The following is a 25934-nucleotide window of genomic DNA, read 5'->3' on the forward strand; positions in this document are numbered from 1 at the left end:
CTCTCCTGTGTGGTGTAGTATAGAGGATCTGTCAGCTCTCCTGTGTGGTGTAGTATGGAGGAGCTGTCAGCTCTCCTGTATGGTGTAGTATAGAGGATCTGTCAGCTCTCCTGTGTGGTGTAGTATAGAGGAGCTGTCAGCTCTCCTGTATGGTGTAGTATAGAGGATCTGTCAGTTCTCCTATGTGGTGTAGTATAGAGGAGCTGTCAGTTCTCCTGTGTGGTGTAGTATAGGGGATCTGTCAGCTCTTCTGTGTGGTGTAGTATAGGGGATCTGTCAGCTCTTCTGTGTGGTGTAGTATAGAGGATCTGTCAGCTCTCCTGTGTGGTGTAGTATTGAGGATCTGTCAGCTCTCCTGTGTGGTGTAGTATAGAGGATCTGTCAGTTCTCCTGTGTGGTGCAGTATAGAGGAGCTGTCAGTTCTCCTGTGTGGTGTAGTATAGAGGATCTGTCAGCTCTCCTGTGTAGTATAGAGGAGCTGTCAGCTCTCCTGTGTGGTGTAGTATAGAGGAGCTGTCAGTTCTCCTATGTAGTGTAGTATAGAGGAGCTGTCTGCTCTCCTGTGTGGTGTAGTATAGAGGAGCTGTCAGCTCTCCTGTATGGTGTAGTATAGAGGATCTGTCAGCTCTCCTGTGTGGTGTAGTATGGAGGATCTGTCAGTTCGCCTGTGTGGTGTAGCATAGAGGAGCTGACAGCTCTCCTGTGTAGTGTAGTATAGAGGAGCTGTCAGCTCTCCTGTGTGGTGTAGTATGGAGGATCTGTCAGCTCTCCTGTGTGGTTTAGTATAGAGGAGCTGACAGCTCTCCTGTGTAGTGTAGTATAGAGGAGCTGTCAGCTCTCCTGTGTGGTGTAGTATAGAGGACCTGTCAGTTCTCCTGTGTGCTGTAGTATAGAGAAGCTATCAGCTCTCCTGTGTGGTGTAGTATAGAGGACCTGTCAGTTCTCCTGTGTGCTGTAGTATAGAGAAGCTATCAGCTCTCCTGTGTGGTGTAGTATAGAGGATCTGTCAGCTCTCCTGTGTGGTGTAGTATGGAGGAGCTGTCAGTTCTCCTGTGTGCTGTAGTATAGAGGATCTGTCAGCTCTCCTGTGTGGTGTAGTATAGAGGAGCTGTCAGTTCTCCTGTGTGGTGTAGTATAGAGGAGCTGTCAGCTCTCCTGTGTGGTGTAGTATAGAGGATCTGTAAGTTCTCCTGTGTGCTGTAGTATAGAGGAGCTGTCAGCTCTCCTGTATGGTGTAGTATAGAGGATCTGTAAGTTCTCCTGTGTGGTGTAGTATAGAGGAGCTGTCAGTTCTCCTATGTAGTGTAGTATAGAGGAGCTGTCTGCTCTCCTGTGTGGTGTAGTATAGAGGAGCTGTCAGCTCTCCTGTATGGTGTAGTATAGAGGATCTGTCAGCTCTCCTGTGTGGTGTAGTATGGAGGATCTGTCAGTTCGCCTGTGTGGTGTAGCATAGAGGAGCTGACAGCTCTCCTGTGTAGTGTAGTATAGAGGAGCTGTCAGCTCTCCTGTGTGGTGTAGTATGGAGGATCTGTCAGCTCTCCTGTGTGGTTTAGTATAGAGGAGCTGACAGCTCTCCTGTGTAGTGTAGTATAGAGGAGCTGTCAGCTCTCCTGTGTGGTGTAGTATAGAGGACCTGTCAGTTCTCCTGTGTGCTGTAGTATAGAGAAGCTATCAGCTCTCCTGTGTGGTGTAGTATAGAGGACCTGTCAGTTCTCCTGTGTGCTGTAGTATAGAGAAGCTATCAGCTCTCCTGTGTGGTGTAGTATAGAGGATCTGTCAGCTCTCCTGTGTGGTGTAGTATGGAGGAGCTGTCAGTTCTCCTGTGTGCTGTAGTATAGAGGATCTGTCAGCTCTCCTGTGTGGTGTAGTATAGAGGAGCTGTCAGTTCTCCTGTGTGGTGTAGTATAGAGGAGCTGTCAGCTCTCCTGTGTGGTGTAGTATAGAGGATCTGTAAGTTCTCCTGTGTGCTGTAGTATAGAGGAGCTGTCAGCTCTCCTGTATGGTGTAGTATGGAGGAGCTGTCAGTTCTCCTGTGTGGTGTAGTATAGAGAAGCTATCAGCTCTCCTGTGTGGTGTGGTGTGGTGTGGTGTGGTGTGGTGTAGAGGAGCTGTCAGCTTTCTTATGTGGTGTAGTAGAGTATTTGTCAGCTCATTGACAATTGGGTGTTACAATTCCCTTTGTCAGTAGGGTGTATCTCTACAGTCTGACACTGTCAGTACTGATTAGATAGTGTGAGTGTGTAGGGACACACCCCACTAGCAAGGAGAAGGGAACGTCCAGCTGCCAATTTATTCATACATTACCAGGAGGCATTACAGAGACATTACAATGCAGAGTTCTAAGAAAAGATGCTCCAGAGTAATTATTTTATGGGGAATAAAAGTATTTACTAAAACAGACACAGATCACTTCTCAGCAGTCATCTCATTATCATTCCAGGCAGAATTATAAAGGAAGGTAACACCTATATATAGATATCACAGGATCCACCATTCACAATAGGTGAAGGACAGAGCTCCCCTCCTCCCCCTCCCTGCACAGTGACCTCTACATAGGTCACAGAGCATTCCCAGAAAACTCTCCCATCAAAGTCAATAAACATCTCCAGTCTACAGGTAACTATGGTCCATGTAGCTGCTGTATGGCATAACTCTGAATGCTGTTAACAGCCATTAACGCAAGATGGCTACCAGATAATCATGTTCAGAAAATAGAATATAAAGTCTACATATCACAAAATAAAAATACACTAGAAAAAAAATATGTATCAATGTATTAATATCTGGTTTTAATTAATAAAAAAATATATAGGCAATACATTCCCTTTAAGTTCCAAAAAAGAAGATTACATTAGAGGGGTGCAAACTTATACTGTCCATTTTATACATCTATAGCTTCACAGCTATATGTTTACTTTGGGTTTTTTAGATAATTGAATTACATACATGTGAAAAAACAAAAACCATACTAAAGTATCTGATTTTTAGGAACCCTAGTTATTAAACCAATAATCACTGACATATGTAATTTCTACGGTTTGCATAAATTTGTTTCACGCAAGGTATCTCCCATATGTTTGTACGAATAGCATCCAGAAGACGCCCTCCATATTAATTAACATCATTCTATTAGGGCCTTAACTGATGGGTTTAACCCGCTGTAATCTGGTTGTCTTTAGGTGGCACTGATTATGGACAAAGTCAATTATTGCTGATTATATTTAGAATTTTCTGTGAGTTTGTTTGCATTTTTTTGTATGTTATTAAAGAAATTCTCTAGTTAGTAATGAAAAAAAATTATTAATGCAAACAAAAATGGTGTACAGTTTCTATATGTACAACATGTAGCAACACTTGAACTTACTTGTCTGGAAGAAGAAAATTGCTTGGAAACCGATACCACTCTTTCCCCACACATACATTCACCATTTTGCTCTCTGGTACAGTATGAAGAGCTGGGTCCTTGGCAATCCGATAAAACTCAGGGTACAAATCTAATGGTGCATGGTAACCTGAAAAACAGAAAAGGATTTCTGTAGCTCACTTGTCAGCTTTGCAGTGTAGACTGGGATGGATTGAGCAAAGTCATTTCATAATCATTAGACGCTGGGTAGGTTAATGACAGCTCTATTGTACTGATAAAGGCCGAGATAAGGCCGGATAAAACCACTATACAAACAGATAAGGCTCTGTTTGCATCTCCCCTGTCACTTCCGGGTCTCTGGAGAAGGAGGCTTTGCTCTATCACTTCCTGGAGACTGTAATAGTGTAATAACTTTTATCTGCCAATTTAGTTCCATTAATTTCAGCTGCCATAAACCAAACACACCCTGCTCCACTGTCTATACAGGAAGGATGTGTGTGCCTCCCATATGTCCGCCTACAGGGAATTTGTTCAAATAAAAAATAATAGTCTACAACATTAAAAAAATAAATATTATTTACCTTCTACAGACTTACATTTAAAGAGGCTCTGTCACCAGATTATAAGTGTTCTATCTCCTACATAATGTGATCGGCGCTGTAATGTAGGTAACAGTGGTTTTTCTTTTGAAAAACGATAATTTTTGACCAAGTTATAAACAATTTTAGATTTATGCTAATTAGTTTCTTAATAGACAACTGGGCGTGTTTTACTTTTTACCAACTGGGCATTGTACAGAGGAGTGTATGATGCTGACCAATCAGTGACCAATCAGTCATACACTTTCACTGCACTGTGTGATTGTGCAGTGAAAGTGTATGACTCTGATTGGTCATTCCTGAAACTAAAATGATGATAAATACATGAAATATTTTTCCTCTAAAGGGGTCGTCTCTCAAAGACAACCCCATCTTATATGTAAGACATAGACAGCCATTCATTTGAGAATACTGGCATTGCAGGGGAAATGTATAGCAAGATGTGGCTTCCCCTGGCAATTACAGTTGATTAACAGGGCTTCGAGAAGTGGTACCCGCGGCAATCAAATGCACGCCAGGCTGGGTACTATTTAAAAAAGGCTGGTCTTCGTGAGACAACCCCTTTTAAGTATCCTCACAAAACTCATCACTTTATAGCTCAACAACAAGAAAACCTAAAAAAATTAAGGTCTGAGGCCTATTCTCCTCACTCCCCAGTCATACTCATAGAGGTCCTGGAATATGAAATCAGCGCTGGTGTTGGCAGGGTTAGTTGTGAATGTGTTTACCTGGCTAACAATACAGTCTCAAAGGAAATCTATTTTTTACTCCGTAGACCAGCAGAGCCACTACTTCGTTAAACAGGGAAAAAAAATCGGCTGGTGGCTACTTTTTCTTTCATCATGCGACACACTTTGCATATGGAGTGTGCTTTCAATTAGCATCCACTGAATTCACCACCACATATACCACACTCCTAGAAATGATTACAAATGGAAGAATTAACTCACCTCTAAACAAGGCTATGGAACGAGAAAAGGACAGGAGACCGAACAATAGGACAGTACCAATGGCAAGCCAGTTGGAAGAAACCGTATAGTGCTCTAAACGGTACCGTTGGAATAAAAAATGGTAACATTTCTAAAACAAGAAAACAAATTTTTTAGCAAAATAAATCAATAAAAAGGACAATACATTTGTTTGTTAGCAACCACAACATTTTTTTATTGGGGTTTCCGGGTTTTAAAAAATATTTTCTACTGACCTTAAATACAAATATACACTAAATACAAAAATACATTTTGTAGTACACTCACCAAGCGGAAAAAAAATATTTCCACTCCTTGTTCTCCGGCTACCTCTCAGTGAATATAGGCATGTTGTTCTTACTGACATCACCATGCCGGAAAGGAGCAGTAAGAATACAAGCAAACCGGTGGCGGAGGACCAGATGAGATCAGTAAGGTGATGTAAGTACGCTATATTACAAATTTATTATTTTAGCATTATAGGTCATTAGAAAACCATTATTAAAACTCAGTAACCCCCTTTAATGGCCAATTTGAAATTGAATACAATATTATTTAATAAAATGATGCATTGCTAGGTTAACTTGATGGACTATTCTCAGATACAACGCTTCTTTATAGGGGTTGGATAGTTTGCAGTTGTACTTGGACACCTGTGTCTGAGGGGGTCCAAGTGCCAATCTGCTATTAAAGAGGATAGGAAAATTATAAAAGGCGTGTAACAGTTGGGAGTCCAGGTACAGGTTTTGCACACAGGTCCAGGAATTTTCAGCTACACTGTATTCTATGTTGATGGTACGACATAACGTAAGCATTTCTGACTGTAGGAATTTGCATTAAAATACCATACATTCATGCAGAAGTCATGCTAATATTCATTAGAAACCCCTCAAATCTCTTTACCAAATCTGTTCCATGTTTTGACCCAATTCAAGGCACGTTCGGGACATCTGGTTAAGTCAGAAGCTATGGGTCTAAATATGTCTCCAGTCATGAAAAGACTGACCTCTCAGAACTTTGAATTTAAATGGAAACAGGTTCACATGTCCTACTGAGGGGCGACAATTCCCGAAAACCCTGCTTCCCTTTACTTGTGCAATTACCCTAAATTGTTCTAAGATATCAGAAAACTCTTTGAGGAGTCACATACTGTATCTTGGCTGGGGAGATTGTATACTAGCCGCGTAACTTTACTTCCTAAACTGCTACATCTCTTCAGATCTCTAGCTGTAACCGTTCCCAGACATGCTCTATTGCACATTCAGGGCATCATTGATACATTTATATGGGCCGTCTGCAGACCCTATATCGGTCTCCTATGTCTGGTGGCTTGGGATTACCAATTTTGAAGTTGGGGTATGTAGCTGTACAATTCTCTCAAACTGCAGTGTGGACTGATAACCCACATCACACTAGATGGTCCTTTCTATGAGGGTTCCCCATTTGTGCACACCAAGTAAAGGGAATCTGTCAGCAGTTTTGAGGCCACAGAACTGCTGACAGAGCGATATAAGGGAGGGTAAAGGGCATTGTAAACATACCTTTAATCTCAGTCATGCAAGTTGCATGGCTGAGAAACCGACGTTTGATTCCCGCAGCAAGCGGTCGCAAGTGCTACTCTCCGCTCTGAGCGACGGCTCTAGCGATCAGGAGACCACTAGAGCCGTCATTTAGAGCAGGGGGCAAGGCTGGCAGGGTGCATTGCAGGAGCACTTGCACATCAAGTGTCCGCCTTAGTGGCACTTGCGACCGCAGCGCCGGGGAAATTATACATTGTTTTCTCGGTCATGCAACCTGAATGACCGAGACAACAGGTATGTTTAGAATGCCCTCCCTCTCCCTTATATCGCGCTTTAAGGCTGCGTTCACATCTGCGTCAGGGCTCCGTTCCGATGTTCCGTCTGAGATTTCCGTCAGAACGAAGCCCTGACTAACTCAAACGGAAAACAGAGGTTTTCGTTTCCATCACCATTGATTTCAATGGTGACGGATCTGATGCAAATGGTTTCCTTTTATCTCCGTTGTGCAGGGATTCCGTTGTTTCGACTGAATCAATAGCGTAGTCGACTAAAATTGGGGCAATCTGTAGCACGGAGGCACCGGACCAGTTGATCTGTGCGGGGTTCCGGGTGTCAGACCCCCACAGATCATGTACTAATGACCTATCCGGTAGATAGGTCATCAGTTGTCAGTAGATGATGGAAAACCCCTTTAAGGGCTATCCGAAGCTTTGAAAGTCTAGTGGTATTTCTAGAGAATAAAGATACATATATGAGACTATATGGTCACAATTCAAGAATCCTCTCACTAGAACTTTTTTTTCTTAAACGCACCCATAACCTATGCTCTGGTTCATACAAAATTATTGAAGTATTTCAGTTATTGCTATTTGTTATTCCCCCACCTTTCCTTCCCTTTTTGATTTCTGTCTTCCCGATTTTCTTTTGTTATGCTGTTCCTCTTACGAAATAGGAAAAATTGCACAAAATAAAGACAAATATAAAAAATAAAATATAAAATACCTAATGCAGTTGACATCTTGATTGAGGTGAAATCTATTTTTATAACAATGTTACTGTCGCTACTCTACTACACCAAGGCACAGGATATTTCCCTGCAAATGTATACGTACATATAATGTACAGGGTGGGCCATTTATATGGATACACCTAAATAAAATGGGAATGGTTTGTGATATTAACTTCCTGTTTGTGGCACATTAGTATATGGGAGGGGGGAAACTTTTCAAGCTGGGTGTTGACCATGGCGGCCATTTTGAAGTCGGCCATTTTGTATCCAACTTTAGTTTTTTCAATGGGAAGAGGGTCATGTGACATCAAACTTATCGAGAATTTCACAAGAAAAACAATGGTGTGCTTGGTTTTAACGTTACTTTATTCTTTCATGAGTTATTTACAAGTTTCTGACCACTTATAAAATGTGTTCAAAGTGCTGCCCATTGTGTTGGATTGTCAATGCAACCCTCTTCTCCCACTCTTCACACACTGATAGCAACACCGCAGAAGAAATGCTAGCACAGGCTTCCAGTATCCGTAGTTTCAGTTGCTGCACATCTCGTATCTTCACAGCATAGACAATTGCCTTCAGATGACCCCAAAGATAAAAGTCTAAGGGGGTCAGATCGGGAGACCTAGGGGGCCATTCAACTGGCCCACGACGACCAATCCACTTTCCAGGAAACTGTTCATCTAGGAATGCTCGGACCTGACACCCATAATGACATAAATAACTCATGAAAGAATAAAGTAACGTTAAAACCAAGCACACCATTGTTTTTCTTGTGAAATTCTCGATAAGTTTGATGTGTCACATGACCCTCTTCCCATTGAAAAAACTAAAGTTGGATACAAAATGGCCGACTTCAAAATGGCCGCCATGGCCAACACCCAGCTTGAAAAGTTTCCCCCCTCCCATATACTAATGTGCCACAAACAGGAAGTTAATATCACCAACCATTCCCATTTTATTTAGGTGTATCCATATAAATGGCCCACCCTGTACAATAATGGGAATCTTCATTATTTACTTCCATTGGATAAAAATCTGTCCTGGTCATGTTGATCACACAGGTGCAAGGCTCGTTACAGTTACAGTACAATTATCAGAGATCTGTCTTGTAACGAGCCAAGGACCCGTATGTCCATCACATGACCAATGAATGTTCCTACTGAATGACTGCAAGCAGCTCACACGAGCACTTCAGCTGCTTCGTTCTAGCGATTGGTGGGGGTCTCAGTGTTCGGACCCCCACCAATACAAATTTCTGACATGTCACTATGACATGTTGGAAGTTTGTCTAACGTTCAGCTACACTTTAAGAATAAAAAATAAATAAAAAATGATCTTGCCTACTTGAAACTTATAAAAAAAAAAGAAACAACCCAAGAAAAACTATTGATGCCATAGGAGTCAATTGTTTTTTTTGGCACACAACAGGCAATATTTTCAGTGTCTAAAGTCAGAAAGTCCTTTATGACTCTCAAAAGCCTTGGCGACATAACAGATGATTGAGCATCTGAAACAGTGTTATGGCGAGACATTCTCCGCTGTAAAATGGGGACATCTTATTGTTCGGCTCAATACCTTCTCTGCTCAGAAAATTCACAGCAATTTCATTGGAAAGATGGAAAAGAGCAACAAACAACCAACAGATAGTGATAGAACATTGTCTTATGTTTCACTTGGGAAAGGTTATTGTTCTGGAAACCTCGTTGATTCGGGACTTGTATACATTTCTATAACATTTATTCACCACAAGGATTTCAATTTCAGACTCTTTTCTAATGTACTGTGAAATAGGAACTAGATAGAAGTATTTGCCTCTTTACGCAACCAGTTCTGGATGAAGAGTCTTGTCTTTAAAATCCATTTTATCACGGGGTTGACTCATCATGCTGGGATCATGATCCACACAGCTAGGTAATAGGAGCAAAACATCCAGAAAACAAAAACTTTTATGCCATCACAAAACTTATGGAGTCATAAGCTTTCAATACTACATTTTCTCCATCTTTATCCCCAAAGTGACATAAAACAAATGATTGAATACATTAGTGAAATGTTGGACATTCAAAATGTATACAATATATTACTATATAGAAGGATTTGTCCGCTTTCAATAATCCCTTTTTTGTTAGAACGTTTCCTATATGATAAGTTGATGACAGGTGTCTTGCAGCTGGGACCCCCAGCAATCAGCAGTAATATGTGTGTGAACCAGTCAACAAGTGTTCCGTTTGCCTGCAGCAACACCACAGGGGAAACGAAGCATTACACCTTTCTTATTAAAATCAATAGGTAAAATCTGAGAGATGATTTTGAGTTCTGGTCCACCACAGTGAGAAACACTTTTTGTAGCTGCTCTCCCCTCTGGCTTAGATAAGCACCATGAATGAGGGACACCTTCCCCCCCCCCCCCTCTATTACCACAGAATTCCTTAAAGGGTTGTCATCAGAGACAATCTCTTTCATAATGTTGCCATCTTGGACGATCGCCTCAATTCTGGTTCCCAGCAAACATCCCTTCTATTGTTGTGAAAACCATTTTTAATACCCAACATTTATGGCGAGAAATAATCCCTTGAAATTGGGGATATCGTGGAGCATGGACATTTGAGGCATTACAATAACCTGTTAGAACTCACTGGAAAAATACGGTCATGCGATTCTCTCAGAGGTCTATGACTTCAACTGGTCATGTCAACATTTTTATTGGGCACTAAAACTTTATTTTTAGAACTGTCTTTTAGTTTATATCTTTTAAATATGTGGAGAATTACTATGTAACCAGATGCTTTTTAGAAGCAAATACAGAACCATACAGTAGGCTTTAGGTGTAAGCGCATTTTGATTAATATCATATATGTAAATATTAGTGCATACTAAAGAAAAGAGTACATTACCTGCAGAGCAGAGAGGGCTACGGCCCCACACAAGCAGATGAGTGGGTAGATAGGAAACAGAAACCTCTCCTCTTTATGTGGTCGCGTGAAGAAAATCAAAATCCAGATATACATTGGAGCCAACGTAAGCCAATATGGTCTACCAAGATTCTGAACTGCTGGAGCAAACATAATGATGTTGTCAGCAGGATACAGAATGGGGGCAGACATTTTCCAGTAATTCTATATAAGAACACTACATTCCGTTATGTTTCAACATTATGCACAGAAATAAACTACAATTAACTTCATAGCAAATGCAGATAAGAAAGACTTCATGTTTACTGCAACCTTAATACAGGAAACATTTTTTTTGTTTTTTAAATCTTAGGTTCACATTTGAACACCTATTACAAGTTAAATTCAAATATTATATACAAACATTTTAATACCATATCTTACAGCCCACTTTCATCCAGAGCTGCATTTAAACTTCTGCTTGTTTCTCTTTATAGCTCTACATTTCTTGTCTACCAGAAACCGCTGCTGGTGCAAGGTCTGAATACAGCATGCACTGTCAATTTACTTTATGGGGATGCGTAGTCTTAACAAGAGACACTTTACAGATATCCAACATAAACTTCATGCAGCACAGAGCATTGCATTGTACAAGCTCTGTTAAATGGGTATTCGCAAGGTCATAAAATGACGATGGGTGGGAGTCTTTTCAGTCTCTCTCATACATAGCGATGGTACTGGCAAATTGCTGGGCAGGGAACTGCAACACAGCCACATTTAAAGAGGCTCTGTCACCAGATTATCAAATCCCTATCTCCTATTGCATGTGATCGGCGCTACAATGTAGATTACAGTAACGTTTTTGTTTTTTTAAAACGATCATTTTTGGCCAAGTTATGAGCAATTTTATATTTATGCAAATGAGCCTTTCTAATCGTGTTTTCTCTTATTTCCAACTGGGCGTGTATTGTGTTTTTAGCAACTGGGCGTGTTTACTTCTTTCACTGCACAATCACACTGTGCTGTGGATCATGCTGGGCTGGAACAATGAGAAGTGCAGGACACTGATTAGTTACTGATTGGTCGCTGATTGGTCAGCCTCATACACTCCTCTGTACAACACCCACTTGGTAAAAAGTAAAAACACGCCCAGTTGTTCATTGAGAAACTCATTAGCATAAATCTAAACTAGCTCATAACTTGCTCAAAAATTATCATTTTTCAAAATAAAAACCACTGCTGTTATCTAAATTACAGCGCCAATCAGATTATGTAGGAGAGAGGGCACTTATAATCTGGTGACAGAGACTCTTTAAGTGCACAGCAGGTGGTCTGGGATCGTCGGTGTGCAGACAAACATTATGAAGGATCATGGGGGTCCTGGCAGTGGGACCTCCACCGAATAGTAAGAGATTGGATATCCTAGTGATATCCCTTTAAGCTATCAGGCTAGTGCCCGTTGAAATCCAGAAGCCATTGGCAAGAATGAAGTTACAGAACTGGGCTATAATAGAATAGAAAACCAGGACAATGTTATTTGAACAACGCATTAGCAAGCTTTTTAAAAAAATGTTTGTTTGTTTTTTGCAGGTTTTATAATCCGATAATTGATCTTTAACTATGAACCTAAAACTTAAGTTGAAGAGAGTTCCCTAACATTTGAAAGGGACTGTCATAACGGGAAATCTGTCTAAAGTAGGCTACCTATAACAATATAGATACACCTGTGCAGAGGTCTAAAACTTGCGGCTCTCACGCTTTAGTGGAAATACAAATCCCAGCTTCCCCTAACAGCTGAATGCTGACTAGTCAGGCTGGCAATTGAAGCTGCACTAGTGGGATGAGATGCCTAATGTCAACAGTCCCAATGGGGAGGGGGTGGTGGGACAAAATGCAAGTAATTGCACTTTACACAAAGAGAATAGTTCAATCCTTACTGTTAATTTTCTGCAGAAGATGCTCCATCAGCCACGTCAGAGGCAAAGCAAACAGAGCCATGATGAAGACAATGTTAAAGTTGAGGAAGCCATTGATGAAGTAAAAAGGCCAAGGTTCTGTGCCTAAATATAAAAAATAAAGGGGATTACATTTTTTATAGGCATTCATTCTGGTCAGTTTACAAAAGACAAATTATATAAAAAGACAAACAATAACAACAGAGGGACCTGTGAAGAACACCTCGGAGCCGGTTGTATCATTGAAAGGGCAAGGGAAGAATTAAACAGAAGTTATGTCCACTGTATTATCAGTAACTTTAGTTACAGGGGTCCTGAGATGTATTGTAATAAGGATTGTTCCAGCCAGCCACTTTAACTGAGGGATTATTATATTTTTCAGTATTATCCCACCAGCATCAATTTAAATATCTGGGCCGATTTAAAGTATAATTTTTATAATTTTTACATATAATCTTCAGCAATTTTGCAAATACTTGGCCTTTTCTACCTCTTCTTACAAAACTTGAGTCATAGCATGTTACAGTTCCTTCTCAACTAAAACTGCATTTTCAATTCTCATGTTTGCTACATGGGGTAGGTGAGAGTTTTTCTGATAGACAAACCTCTGGAGTGCAATGTAGTGCACTGGTAAATTCATCTATGTCTACATCATCATACTATACCATTTCTTGGAATAAAGATTACACCTCCCAAAGTACAAATCAGCTGCGCATGCCATAAACAGATACTGAATAAGCAGGGGTATCCTGCAAGATGGGAGCTCAGAGCTAAAGATTAAGCAGCAAAACAGCAAATGCAACTTTGAATGGCAATGTTTATGAACGTTCAAGATAAATTAAGTGAGTGTCCGCACATTTTTGACGAAGTTGGACAAGACGTTTGGAGTGTCGAACACCATCAAATGGATTAACGTGTAACTAGTCATCGGAGATGCACATCTGAAATTAAAGCTACTGGGAATCTTCTTCTCGAGGCATGGTTTCAAGTCAGAAAGGATGAGCCTCATTGTAATCGACTGCCAGAGAGTAACAAGGCACATGTTTTTATCGACGTCCCCGAAATAATAAAATCTGCAGGAACTAAATTGAAGTGATGTCAGTGAGGGAGGCATTTCTAGGCAGGGATAACTCTTCCATTTTATTCCAATCACAACAAGAGCTTACACGACGTACCAAACACTTCTCATGTAACAATACGATGAAATGCTCGATGTGTGATGGAACATGTCAAGTGTACTTATTTGAGCTAGACCGTAAGCAGCATATTTAAGAGCGCGGTTATATCTGTATTACACACCATTTATATGCCTGCAGGCTTTCATTAACTTCATATACTGCGGTTTGGCGCCTGAGGGCTCTCAACTATCACTTCAACTCTTCAGAGACAATAGGCAATGAGAGAAATGCAACCTGATCATACGCACTCATACGAACAGATTTAGAACGGAGGTTTCACTTTGGGCTAAGTCTGCATGTAGAGCGAACCCAACATGAAAAGGTGCCACTACCGGAGGAAAGATAGATGCAGAACGTGCATGAAGGACATTTAATATTCAACAACTGAACTCTTGAGATGCATCTATCAAAAGCCAGATGGACAATAACAAAGCAAACTATCCACAATAATCCACAGGATAGGTGATAAATATCTGATCGGTGCGGGTCCGACCGCCGGGACCCCAACCTATCCCGAGAACGGGAGGAGTCTTTGAGTGCCATATGTGAATGGAGCGGTACTGCCGAGCACTATTTCCGGCAGACCCGTAAAGGTGTGAATGGAGCAGTGGCCAAGAATGAGCAGTACAACTCCATTCACATAGAGCCCTCAGGGACCCCATATTCTCTGGATCGTTTGGTCCCAGCCAGCAGTCGGACCCCCATCGTTGATAGTTGATAAATGATTATTATGAGAAAACCTCTTTAATGATAATCTTTTTGCCTTGGGTAATAAAACTTAACAGTTCATGCTTCAAAGTATTATGATATGAGGTGAGCAAGTTCAAGAAGGGCCTTTCTAATATTACAAATTATTGGTACTAGATACAGGAGATGGGATGTTGATCCAGGGATTTTTTTCTGATTGCCATATTTGGGGTCAGGAAGGAATTTTTAACCTAATATGTGGCAATTGGTATTCGCCTCATAGGGTTTTTTGCCTTACTCTGGATCAGTACGGTAGGATTATAGGTTGGACTTGATGGACCTGTGTCTTTTTTTTAACCTTATCAACTATGTAAGTTAGTAACCATGTAGCGTTGACTATCATCCAAATAGAGTACTTGTGAGGAAATGCAAAGATAACTTATTTTCAATTATACAAACGATTTTCAAGGAATGCTCTTTCCCCAAACAGAATTCCAGTCATTAACCCCTTCCCGCCGCAGCCATTTTTCAGATTTTCATTTTAGTTTTTTCCTCCCTACATTCCAAACGCCATAACTTTTTTATTTTTCCGTCAATATAGTCCTGTGAGGGCTTGATTTTTGCGGGATGAGTTGCAGTTTTTAGGAGCACCATTTATTGTGCCATATAATGTACTAGGAAAAGGGAAAAAAAAATATTTGTGGGGTAGAAAATAAAAAAAACAGCGATCCGTCCATTGTTTTTTGCGCTTCGTTTTTACGGAATTCACTGTGCAATTAAAACAACATGTTAACGTTATTCTGTGGGTCAATACAATTACGGCGCTAGCAAATATATTTAGTTTTTTCTATATTTTACTACTTTTACAAGTAAAAACCTAAGTGTAAAAAAGAGAATTTATTTTGTGTTGCCAAATTCGGAGAGCCATAACTTTTTTATTTTTCCATCGATTAAGTGGTATGAGGGCTTATTTTTTGCGGGATAAGGTGTAGTTTTCAATGATACCATTTTGGGGTACATGTGACGTTTTGATCTCTTTTTATTTCATTTTTTGTGTGAGATGAGGTGACCCAAAAACAGAGATTCTGGCGTTAACAATTTTTATTTTTTACGGCGTTCACAGTGCAGGTTAAATAATGATATATTGTAATAGTTCAGACTTTTACGGATGCGGCGATACCAATTATGTTTATTTATTTATTATGCTCTAGGGGAAAAATGAGAAAAGCTTTTTTTTTATCTTTTAAATTAAAAAATTTTTTTTTACAAAAAAACCCCCTTTATTTTACTAATTTTTACTTTTTTTATTAGTCCTCCTAGGGGACTTCATTAGATCGCTTGCACTATATACTGCAATACTAAGCACGATCCCGCTCGTTACTCTGAAGTGTCGGCTGTAACAAACAGCCGACTCCGGAATCGTATGGAGCGGGATCACTCCGTGAGCCCGTTCCATACTTCCCCTACCCGACTTTGGCGTATGGATATGTCAAATGTCGGGAAGGGGTTAAAAAAAGATTACAAAAATTACAAAGCTCATTGTGTTGGGGGAAAATCTTTATGTCTATGGCTAGCACACGACATACACTGTGGGCCCATAGCAACCAATCACAGCACAGCTTTCATTTTTGTAGGCAAGTTAAAGAAACAAAAGCCTAGCTCTGATTGGTTGCTATGGGCAACAAGGCCAGTTTTCATAGATCTCCCCCTATATGCTGTATCACTTACTACAGAAATCCAAACTGCCTATGCAAGTGACATGAGCACCAGAACTGTGCCTCGGGAGCTACATAAAATGGGTTTCTATGGTTAAACAGCTGCACACAAGATTAACATGGGCAATGCGAAGTGTCTGCTGGAGTGGTGTAAAGCACACCACCAATGGACAGTGTGGCAGTGGAAACGCCTTCTATGGACTGATGACTCACATTTCAGTATCTGGCAGTCTGATGAATAAATCTAGGGTTAGCGGATGCCGGGAGAACACTATCTACCGGAATGTATATTACCCAATGTAAAATTTTGTGGAGGGGGGATAATGGTCTGAGGATTTTTTTAGGATTTGTGTTTGGCCCCATATTTCCAGGGAAGGGTAATATTAATGCTACAACATACAAAGATATTTTAGACAATTGTGCGCTTCCAACTTTATGGGAACAGTTTGGAGAAGGCCCTTTTATGTTCCAGCATGACTGTGGCCCTGTGCCGAACGTGATGACCATAAAGACATGGTGTGACAAGTTGGTATGGGGGAACTCAAGTGGTCTGTATAGAGACCTGACCTCAACCTGGTTTAAAAAAAACATACAACAAAAAAAAAAACACCAAAAAATGTGCTGCTAACCACTATGCTTTTTTTTTGTCTGAGCAGAAAAAAACCACATGGAAATAAACCAACCACAGGACATAGAAGAACCACATCAACATATGACTTAGTTTGCACTGCGTTTTCTATTTGGTCTCGGCGTGCAAAGGAAATGTTAGTGTCCATATGAATAAACTCTCATTGTTTATTATGCAGCTCAACCAATGGCAGATTAGCTACGATTGATTTATAGACAATATTGATTAGGAGGTAATACAATGACTGTCATGAGGAAAGCATGGAGAGCCGGGGGACAGTGCGTTCTCATCAAAGCGCACGGTCTGACGCGTGAGTGACAATATGCGTCACACACACACAAGTCACTTAACATTCCAATAGTAAACAAACACTCATGAGCGAGCTCTGACGATAAACCTGTCATTTCTCTGTGGTAAATAATTGTCACCATGTGAATGATAAATCTTGCTTAATGGGGACAAGCAGACGTAATGGCTTTGCACTTAAAACAAAAGGGAAATTATTTGCATCATATTACCGGAATAAAAAGTCAATGATTTAACAGATTACCAGACATGAAAACATAACGGTGGTGATGGCGGCATGACTAATCAGACTTTCCTGTATGTTAGGCCGTACACCAGTTATCAGTTCACAGGAACGATCCATCTTATCCCGGCATGAATTGAGAATATTGTAAAGAGTGTCTTTTGGCTTTTTCACTATTGCCCTCATAAATGTTTGATAAAAAGGAGATGAGGTGACTATAGAAGGAAGTCCATGACAGCATACTTGCCCCATTGCTCCAAAACTAAAGGGTATAACACGTCTCAGAATAATGGAGTGCTACTTTTCCTTCGTCAGGGTGTAGTTGATTAAGGCCTCATTCACATCAGCGTTAGGGTTCCGTTGATGAGTTCCGTTAGACCTTTCTGTCGGAGGAACCCATCAACGGAAAGGCAGATGTAAACCATAACTTCCGTTTACATTACCATTGATTTCAATGGTAATGCTTCCGTTGCAAATGGTTTCAGTTTGTTTCCGTTCCGTAAGGTTTACGTTTTTTGGACGAAAACAATAGCGTAGTCGACTGTACTATTTAGTCCATCAAAACGACGGAACCCTGTCACAACGGTGACCAAAGGAAACCATTAACAATTTTTCCATCACCATTGAGATCAATGGTGAGGGAAATGGAAGCTAAGGTTTCCATTAGCCTTTCCGTTGAGGGGTTAACCTGACGGAAAGGCAAGGCTGATGTGAACAGGCCCTTAGAGAAACTGGCTATATTGCCCATAGCAACCAATCAGAGCTCAGTCCTCATTTGTTAAACTGCTTTGGCAAAATAAAAGCTGCACTGTAATTGGTTGCTATGAGAAACAAGGTCAGTTTTACTTTTAGATAGTTTTGATAAATGAGGCTCAGGGTATGTTCACACGATGAGAGGCATTTACGTGTGAAAAGACAGACTGTTAACAGCTGCCTCGTTTCACACGTAAATGCTCCTCCTCGTAATTTACGAGGCGTCTGAGACGCTCGTAAATCTTGAGCTGTGCTTCATTGAGTTCAATGAAGAACAGCTTAAATTACGTGGCAAAGAAGTGTCCTGCACTTCTTTGCCGAGGCAGTCCATTTACGCGTCGTCGTTTGACAGCTGTCAAACGACGACGCGTAAATGACAGGTCGTCTGCACAGTACGTCGGCAAACCCATTCAAATGAATGGGCAGATGTTTGCCGACGTATTGTAGCCCTATTTTCAGACGTAAAACGAGGCATAATACGCCTCGTTTACGTCTGAAAATAGGTCGTGTGAACCCAGCCTCAAAGTCTATTAGAAAGATCCAGAAAACCCCTTTAACCCAGCCAAGAGTTGGACTTGTTTCCTTGTACTTTTGCTGACTAGAGTCTTGTTTTCTATTCAGCACATTTTGCATATAAGATGAAGTTGCAGGTCTTTGTAAGCTTTTTATATTAGCCCTCTGAGAGTGTTGCGACCTTTAGTCTGTTTGGTTGTGCATTAAGCTGGCCATAGACGTTGAGATAAAAGTTGGTCAAACAAGTAAAAATCATCGCCGACTATCCCATGACTTCAAATGTGGGGAGGAAAGAAGGATAGGGCAAGTTTGATTTCAGCATGACCGATCCTTTGTTCCTATGGGATATAAGCCACTACTAGAGATTGTTTGGCCAACAGTTTACTCATGTGTATGACCAGGTTTAAATTCAACTGATCCGGCTTTGGCAGAATGCTTAAGGGTATGTTCCCACGCACTAATTACGGACGTAATTCGGGCGTTTTTGCCCCGAATTACGTCCGAAAATAGCGCCTCAATAGCGTTGACAAACATCTGCCCATTGAAAGCAATGGGAAGACGTTTGTCTGTTCACACGAGGCGTATATTTACGCGCCGCTGTCAAATGACGGCGCGTAAATAGACGCCCGCGTCAAAGAAGTGACCTGTCACTTCTTTGGGCGTAATTGGAGCCATTATTCATTGACTCCAATGAATAGCAGCGCCAATTACGTCCGTAATGGACGCGGCGTTCAAGCGCCTGCACATGCCGTTACGGCTGAAATTACGGGGATGTTTTCAGGCGGAAACATCCCCGTAATTTCAGCCGTTATGTACGCTGTCGTGTGAACATACCCTTAGAGAGCTCTGCACAGCTCTTTAAACATTTTTATTTGTAGCCATGCTTTGACATGGACAAAAGACGTTCATTCACATTTCTCTAATGTATCTTTAATTATTCATCAACCCTAAAGACCTATTGAGAAATATACATCTATATCGTTGTACCAGTGATGCTCAAGCACATACGATACAATAAAATGCTTTAAAAAAAAATACTATTATATATATATATATATATATTTCCACTAGAAACTAACATTTAGGGAACCACACAAGCAGGGAATTAGGAAACCAACTAGATTCTAGCATACAAGCCCTGCACCTTAATTCTAACCTACATTGCAGTGAGAACAAATAAAGATAAACTAGAAGTCATGCATAATTAACAATGTACCAGGGTAATTTTACAAGTGTCCATTGGATCCAGTTTTCCACTGCTATATATGGAAGCTTCACCTGCACAGGAATGCAATTTGAGATGTTCCCTGTAAGTAAGAACGACAGGGCGCAGTACCATGCCCACTTGACAATACATTACAAGCAGTGGCATAAACAGAGTTAAGAAGACAAACAACACAGCCATGTTGATGCCGGCTGCGGGAGTTCACCTTCCTTCATACATCCGCTCCCCCTGCTCCCCTTCTATCTGATCGATGCAATCAGCCGGGAAATCACAAGCGCTGCTCTTAATCACCGCAGTGTTGTGACAGCTGCTACCAGCTACGGCAATTTGCTGCAATCAATGCCACTTAAAAAGGGTACAGCACAGAAGTGGCGGGGGAAGGGGAGAGAGAGAACAGAGGGGGAATGAGAAGAGCGGAGAGCTACCGGCTGAGTGTTAAAAGACAAAAAAAAAAAAGAAGGGTATTTACTGGTATCAAACTTTAGCCTTCTCTAATGACCACATATTATTGGCTCCTTTCATCAATACAACACCAAGATACAATGCTTGACACATCATTCTACTCAACCAGTAGAAGCAGGATTATATTGTGTAAGGGAAACATAAGAGAACTCTTGTCTAGAAATATAGGAATGCAGATAAAATGGACAACGAATACACATGGATGGTGACGGGAGTCCATCTCCACATATATTCTACTGGAAATTGTCACAGATTTTCGTTGCGGAAGTCCATGATGTCTGGACATACTCTTAGGCTAGGGCTACACGGTGACTTTGGCCAAAACACAGGTCGCACAACCAAAGATCACTGTGTCGTCCTGTCTGCTTCGCAGTTAATTAGAGTGAAATTGGCTGTTTTGACCCATATGTGGCCACGGCCCCTCTACATGACAGTCGCAATAAATTCGAAGCTGCAGATCGCAACGCGGCCACATTCACTTTCTTTAACTGCGATGCAGGCAGGACGACACAGCGATCTTTAGTCCTGCGATTAAAGAGACTGTGTAATCCTAGCCTAATGGTATGTCCAGACGTCATGACTTCCGCAAGGGAAATCTGACAATTTCCAGTACAATAAATGTGGATGGACTTGGAAAACCCAATCTGCATGTAGCGGACAAAATCTGAGCAGAATTCAGTGCATGCTGCAGACTGTCAAATCTACAGCATGCTTATTCTGCTGCAGAAATTCCATGGATTTTCACAGCAGATTTGACTCTTTGCAAGGCATAGGGGGAAACCCACGGCACAGGTGGATTTTGCTGCAGTTTTGCAGAAAACATCGATACGTCTTATTGTAAACTGAAAAGCTATAGCAATAAACAAACAAAAACATGATGATCAAATATGCATAATGCACTTTTGAATAGCATAAACTGATTATCTTTGCTTGTCTTTCTCTGCTATAGCAGATAAGAAAATGGAGAGAAATGTCTAAGGCTTTGTTCACATGCTGCAGATTTTTTCTCATAATCCCACTTTCAAGCTGAACTACAGTTTTAAACCTTTCAGCAATTTTGATCTGGTAACAAAACTCCACATTAGTAATCAAAGAAAAACTAAAAAATGTGTTAAAAAGTATTTGACCCCCAAACTACCAAATACAGAATCAAAACGGACCACTTGATTTATAAAAAAAAAAAAATAACAAAACCCCACATCTGGGATATCATGGACACAACATTTTGCACTATAATACAAAACTTTTAGGAGAAAAAAAAAATAAAAAAATCGCAAAAAAATGTCTGCGTCTTATAGTCCAGAGTAAGTAGGGCTCATACATTATTTCACTGGAGTATGGAGAGGAGAGTAAACCCGTAGACCAACAAGGAACGGGGAATTACCATAGACCACCAGGGAATCAAATATTAATCTCCACTACCAAAGGAAACTGCATTACCCTAGACCACCAGGGAATCAAATATTAACTGCTCCACTACCCTAGACCACAAAAGAAAAGGGGGCATTACCCTAGACCGCCAGGGAATTAAATATTTACCACTTCACTACCCCAGACCACCAGGGAATCAAATATTAACTGCTCCATTAGCCTAGACCACTAAAGTAAAGGGGGCATTTCCCTAGACCACTAAAGGAAAGGGGGCATTACCCTAGACCACCAGGGAATCAAATATTAACCACTCCATTACTCTATACCACTATGGATGGAAGAATTACCCTAGACTGCCAGGGAATCAAATATTAAGCACTTCACTACCTTAAACCACTAGGGATGTCTTAAATAGTTTGAAGTTCTTTTTCTTATTTTCTATTTTTTAAACTTGTTTGCGTCCTATAGTCTGAAAATGTTGGGATTTGCATCCTAAGAGATATTAAGAGCACACAATGTAGTGACATCATCACACTGAAGAAAAAATCCTGCACATATGAACATCACAATTATATGGCTGCCGTGTAGCTGGAGGTTATGAAATGGTTTTCATGGCACTACGTAATGTGCTTATGCATATGAAGGACCAGGAATATGTAGATGGCAGAGGAATAATTGTGGTTAACATAAAGCTGATCTGGGTTGAACGACTTTTATTAATAGTCAGGGGATGGCATCTTCCCAACCAATCACAGCCGTGCCAGAATAGTAAGTTCAACTATCGTGGAGTGGAAAGATCCACTATTAACAACAGCCTAAATGCAAAGTGGTAAATCACACAAACTCACGGAATGGGACTGTGTACTGAATAAAAATCTGTCCATCCTCAGTGGCAACACAAACTACCACATTCCAAATTGCCTCCAGACGTAACATCAGTGCACAAAATGTTTAATGGGAGCTTCATGGATTGGGTTTCCATGGTGGAGCAGAAACATACAAGCCTTCGATCACTATACACAATGCCAAGAGGAGTAAAGAACACAACAATAGACAATTTTGTGCCCACGTGTTTTGGTTTTTTTTAGCAGATTTTGATGCCGATTTTTGAGCCAAATCCAGAAGTGGTTTCAAAAGGAATGACCACTATAATGGTGGAACTTAAACTTCTCCTCTGGCTTTGGTTACAAAATTCTGCTTCAAAATCTGCAACAAATACGGGATTTGTGAATCCAGCCTAAGAATTTATTTACACATTGCGGTGCTGTTAAAACCGCATTCCAAAACCTGCATCCGAAAACCAAATGCGTTTTTACTGCGATTTGATGGGATTTTTTTCTTTGTGGTTGCGGTAAAAGCACAACTGCATCGAAAAACACACCAATTCACGTTCAAAAACGCATGCGGTTTTCGGATCTGTTTTTAAGTGTACCTCAACATGCAAATATTGGACCCAAAGGCCTAATGCGGTTGTTTTTTGTGCGTGTGCTATCCGCAATTTTGCAGCTAGCACGCGAATCTATTAATTTATATGGCCCCATACACACGATCGTGATGTTCACGGATCCGTGTGGGGGCCATGAGTCCAGGCCGCAAAAACTCAGTAAATGTTATTTTACTGACCGTATTTGCGTCACGGAGGCCCACAGTAGTCTACGGGACCGTGAAAATTGCAGACAGCATACGGGTTGCCGTTCGCATGTTGTTCAAATTGCAGATACCTTGCCAAGCAACGCCAGGGAATTCCACTGTTATCGTTCTGCTGAGCGATTATGTGACCTACTCAGGGGGTTGGGACAAACTGGTGGCATTAATTCCAGGCTTCACTTTTTTTTGCGGGTCCATGAATACCGAGGACACATGAACTATGGAAGGATTTTGCTGAAAAATGGAACGCAATTCAGACAACATATCTGTGGTTTCGCGGACTGCAAAATCACCACTGTCATGTGCATTAGGCCTAACGGTGTAATATTTGTATGTCCACAAATTGTATAGTGTACAAATATCAAAAAGGGAAAAAAAAATCTTAAAAAATCCTCTATCATTTCTCTTCCAATGTTTGTTTTGGTTAATGGCTGTAATTTGCCACAGTACTTTATTCTTAGATTGATTTATACTTTCTTTCATGAAAAAAGTTCAATAAAAATACAAAAAAAAAAAGTGATTCAATCTCTACAGGATGTCCTTATTTTCAGGCTATGTGCTTTTACGCTGAATTTATTACGCACATTGCTTTTTTATAACATCCAATTAATTACGTTGCACAACATTTTTTGAATGTGGATGTTTAACAAGTGGTCATAAAGCACATTATTTTACAGATTTCAATAGAAGAACAAAGTATGAACAAAGGCTAAAAGCCATTTCCACATGATTGTTTGCAATGTACGGAGGACAGGATTTAACATTTCAGCATAAACACGCTCCCCGACTCCCCCAGTGTGCTCATTAAGAAAAAGCAGAAGCAGCCTTTATCTGTGCACGGGGCTGTAATCAGGAGCTATTCCCTACGTGTGTCACAGCTGAACTGGATGGACACAATGCGTCACTGGAGACCAAATCAGTCAGCTGCTGACGCAAGGTATCTGTAAAGAGGAGGGAAAAAAAACTTCACGGTGAATCATGTTTAAAGGCATGTAGCCGTAACGAAGCCCCTAGTACTGTCCTCAGTTCTCCCGGTATCCTATGCACACACGTACCACAAGTCCAGCCTATAGGGAAAAGAAATGGTATGGCATGCAAATGATATCTTGCACATTATACACATATGAATTAACATCATAAAAGGTAACTAAACTTTCATAAAGGGTATCTAGACTTTCAAAACACCTTTGACATTTCATAGTGACATGTGAGAAGTTTTGATCGGTCGGGGTCCATGCACTGAGATCCATATTGATCGCTAAAGCGAAGCGACAGAAGCGCTCGGGTGAGAACTGTACCGCTTAGTTTTTGATCAGCTTTCCTTGGACCGGTGTCCGGGCTCATTAGAAAATCTATGAGCCCGTACACCGCTTGCTCGGCTTTCTGAGGAAAGTCGACCAGAAATTAAAGTGTTTGTCCAGTTCCTGAAAATTGATGGCCTATCCTCAAGATAGGCCATCAATAGCTGATGAGTCGGGTCCAACTCCCGAGACCCCCACCGATCAGCTGTTTTGAAGAGGGTGCAGTGCTCATATGAGCTCTGCCTCCCCTTCATTTCTACTTGCTCACTCTGAATCATCGACACACCTGTAGCGGCGATTCATAGGTATTGCAGCCTTCTTCTCTCATTCTCCCATTGAAGTGAAGGCGGCCGCAATACCTGTGAATTGCCGCTACATCTCTATCAACGATTCAGAGTGAGCAAGAAGAAATTAAGGGGAAGCAGTGCTTGTATGAACAATGCAACCCCTTCAAAACAGCTGATCAGCGGAAGATCCCGGGAGTCAGACCCCGACCTATTAGCTATTGATGGCCTATCCTGAGGATAGGCCATCAATTTTTAGGGCCTGAACAACCCCTTTAAGCGGTACAGTGCTCACCCAAGCGCTTCTGCTGCTTTGTCGTAGCAAACGGTAGGGGTTCTAAGTGCTTGGACCCCCACAGGTGAAAAAAAAAAATCTGTCCTAATAAAGTGATAGACATACAGGTGCTCAGCTTGTTACAAGAGAGCTCTGATGGCTGTACTCTAAGCCAAATATCTGTGTGTGGGGAGAAAAAAATCTAAACTTTAAATCTGGTAAGTTTGCAAGAAGTAGCAGATTGATGGATGGCAATGTGAAGGAGGATCAGACTACACAGAGTTTTTGATGGTCGTCTGTTACCATAGAAACATAAAAGTCTGCATATGAGTTTTAGACGCAAAACAAAAGTTTCTAATTAACATTTAAGTTGCCTAATTTTTGATTTTATATGCATTAAAACAATAAAAAAGCGGGCCATCCTTATAAAGCAGAGGTTCACCTTAAGGCTGCCTGCACACAGAGATGCGGTTTTTGACCACATTGATTGTTAAGGTGAAGCATACACTACACAAGGCCGCTATGTGTACGAGCACCCTCAGTGCGCGCTTTAAATTGTATACCAGTGAATTACATTATCAGTTTACAAATAGATATCTATTGCCCACATCGCTCCCTTTATGAAGTGGAAATAATAAGGGAGATCTAATTCACAGTGCTTTCTGTCCCAGCACAATATGGCTCCTGTATTCTGTCAATGTAAAGTGCAGAGGAGACAATGAATGGCCTTCAGCTCACTACAACAGCCCATTGGCAACATACAGATGGCGTAATCTGCAAGCAGCGCCAAAAGTGAAACTGTAGGGTATTCGGATTCACCATCTATTCTCTTTATTCATTTTTACAGGTAGCAGAGCTATCACTTGGCTAAACTCAAGTCATGTGTAATCTATAGCTTTCCAGCACCAGAATAAAAGGTGTTTTACACAAATCTAAGGCTCTACAGTACACAATATTATGAGAAAATACTTTGATCGCGGCTACAGGGGGACCTTAGTTTCTCTGCAGAAGGATCAGTGCTTGTGACTCCGGCTCCTTCCTTAGGCTATGTTCACACGGAG

The 25934-nt window shown here is 40.9% G+C and overlaps 1 protein-coding gene across 4 annotated transcripts in view; it reads right to left on the bottom strand.

Annotated features, from left to right (window-relative positions):
- The window catches only part of ALG9 (ALG9 alpha-1,2-mannosyltransferase), a 106413-nt gene that overhangs the window by 49896 nt on the left and 30583 nt on the right, over nucleotides 1–25934 (bottom strand). For 3 of the 4 annotated variants that reach the window (XM_075839764.1, XM_075839762.1, XM_075839765.1), the window contains exons 9-12: nucleotides 12289–12411; nucleotides 10355–10512; nucleotides 4914–5043; nucleotides 3365–3512 (exon numbers count right to left, since the gene is read on the bottom strand). In XM_075839764.1, the coding sequence (XP_075695879.1) occupies nucleotides 3365–3512; nucleotides 4914–5043; nucleotides 10355–10512; nucleotides 12289–12411 (559 nt within the window). The remainder of the gene's footprint in view (nucleotides 1–3364; nucleotides 3513–4913; nucleotides 5044–10354; nucleotides 10513–12288; nucleotides 12412–25934) is intronic. The other variant, XM_075839763.1, reaches the window with a different exon arrangement.

Source organism: Rhinoderma darwinii, chromosome 10, assembly GCF_050947455.1.
Source record: "Rhinoderma darwinii isolate aRhiDar2 chromosome 10, aRhiDar2.hap1, whole genome shotgun sequence".
Lineage (NCBI taxonomy): Eukaryota > Metazoa > Chordata > Amphibia > Anura > Rhinodermatidae > Rhinoderma > Rhinoderma darwinii.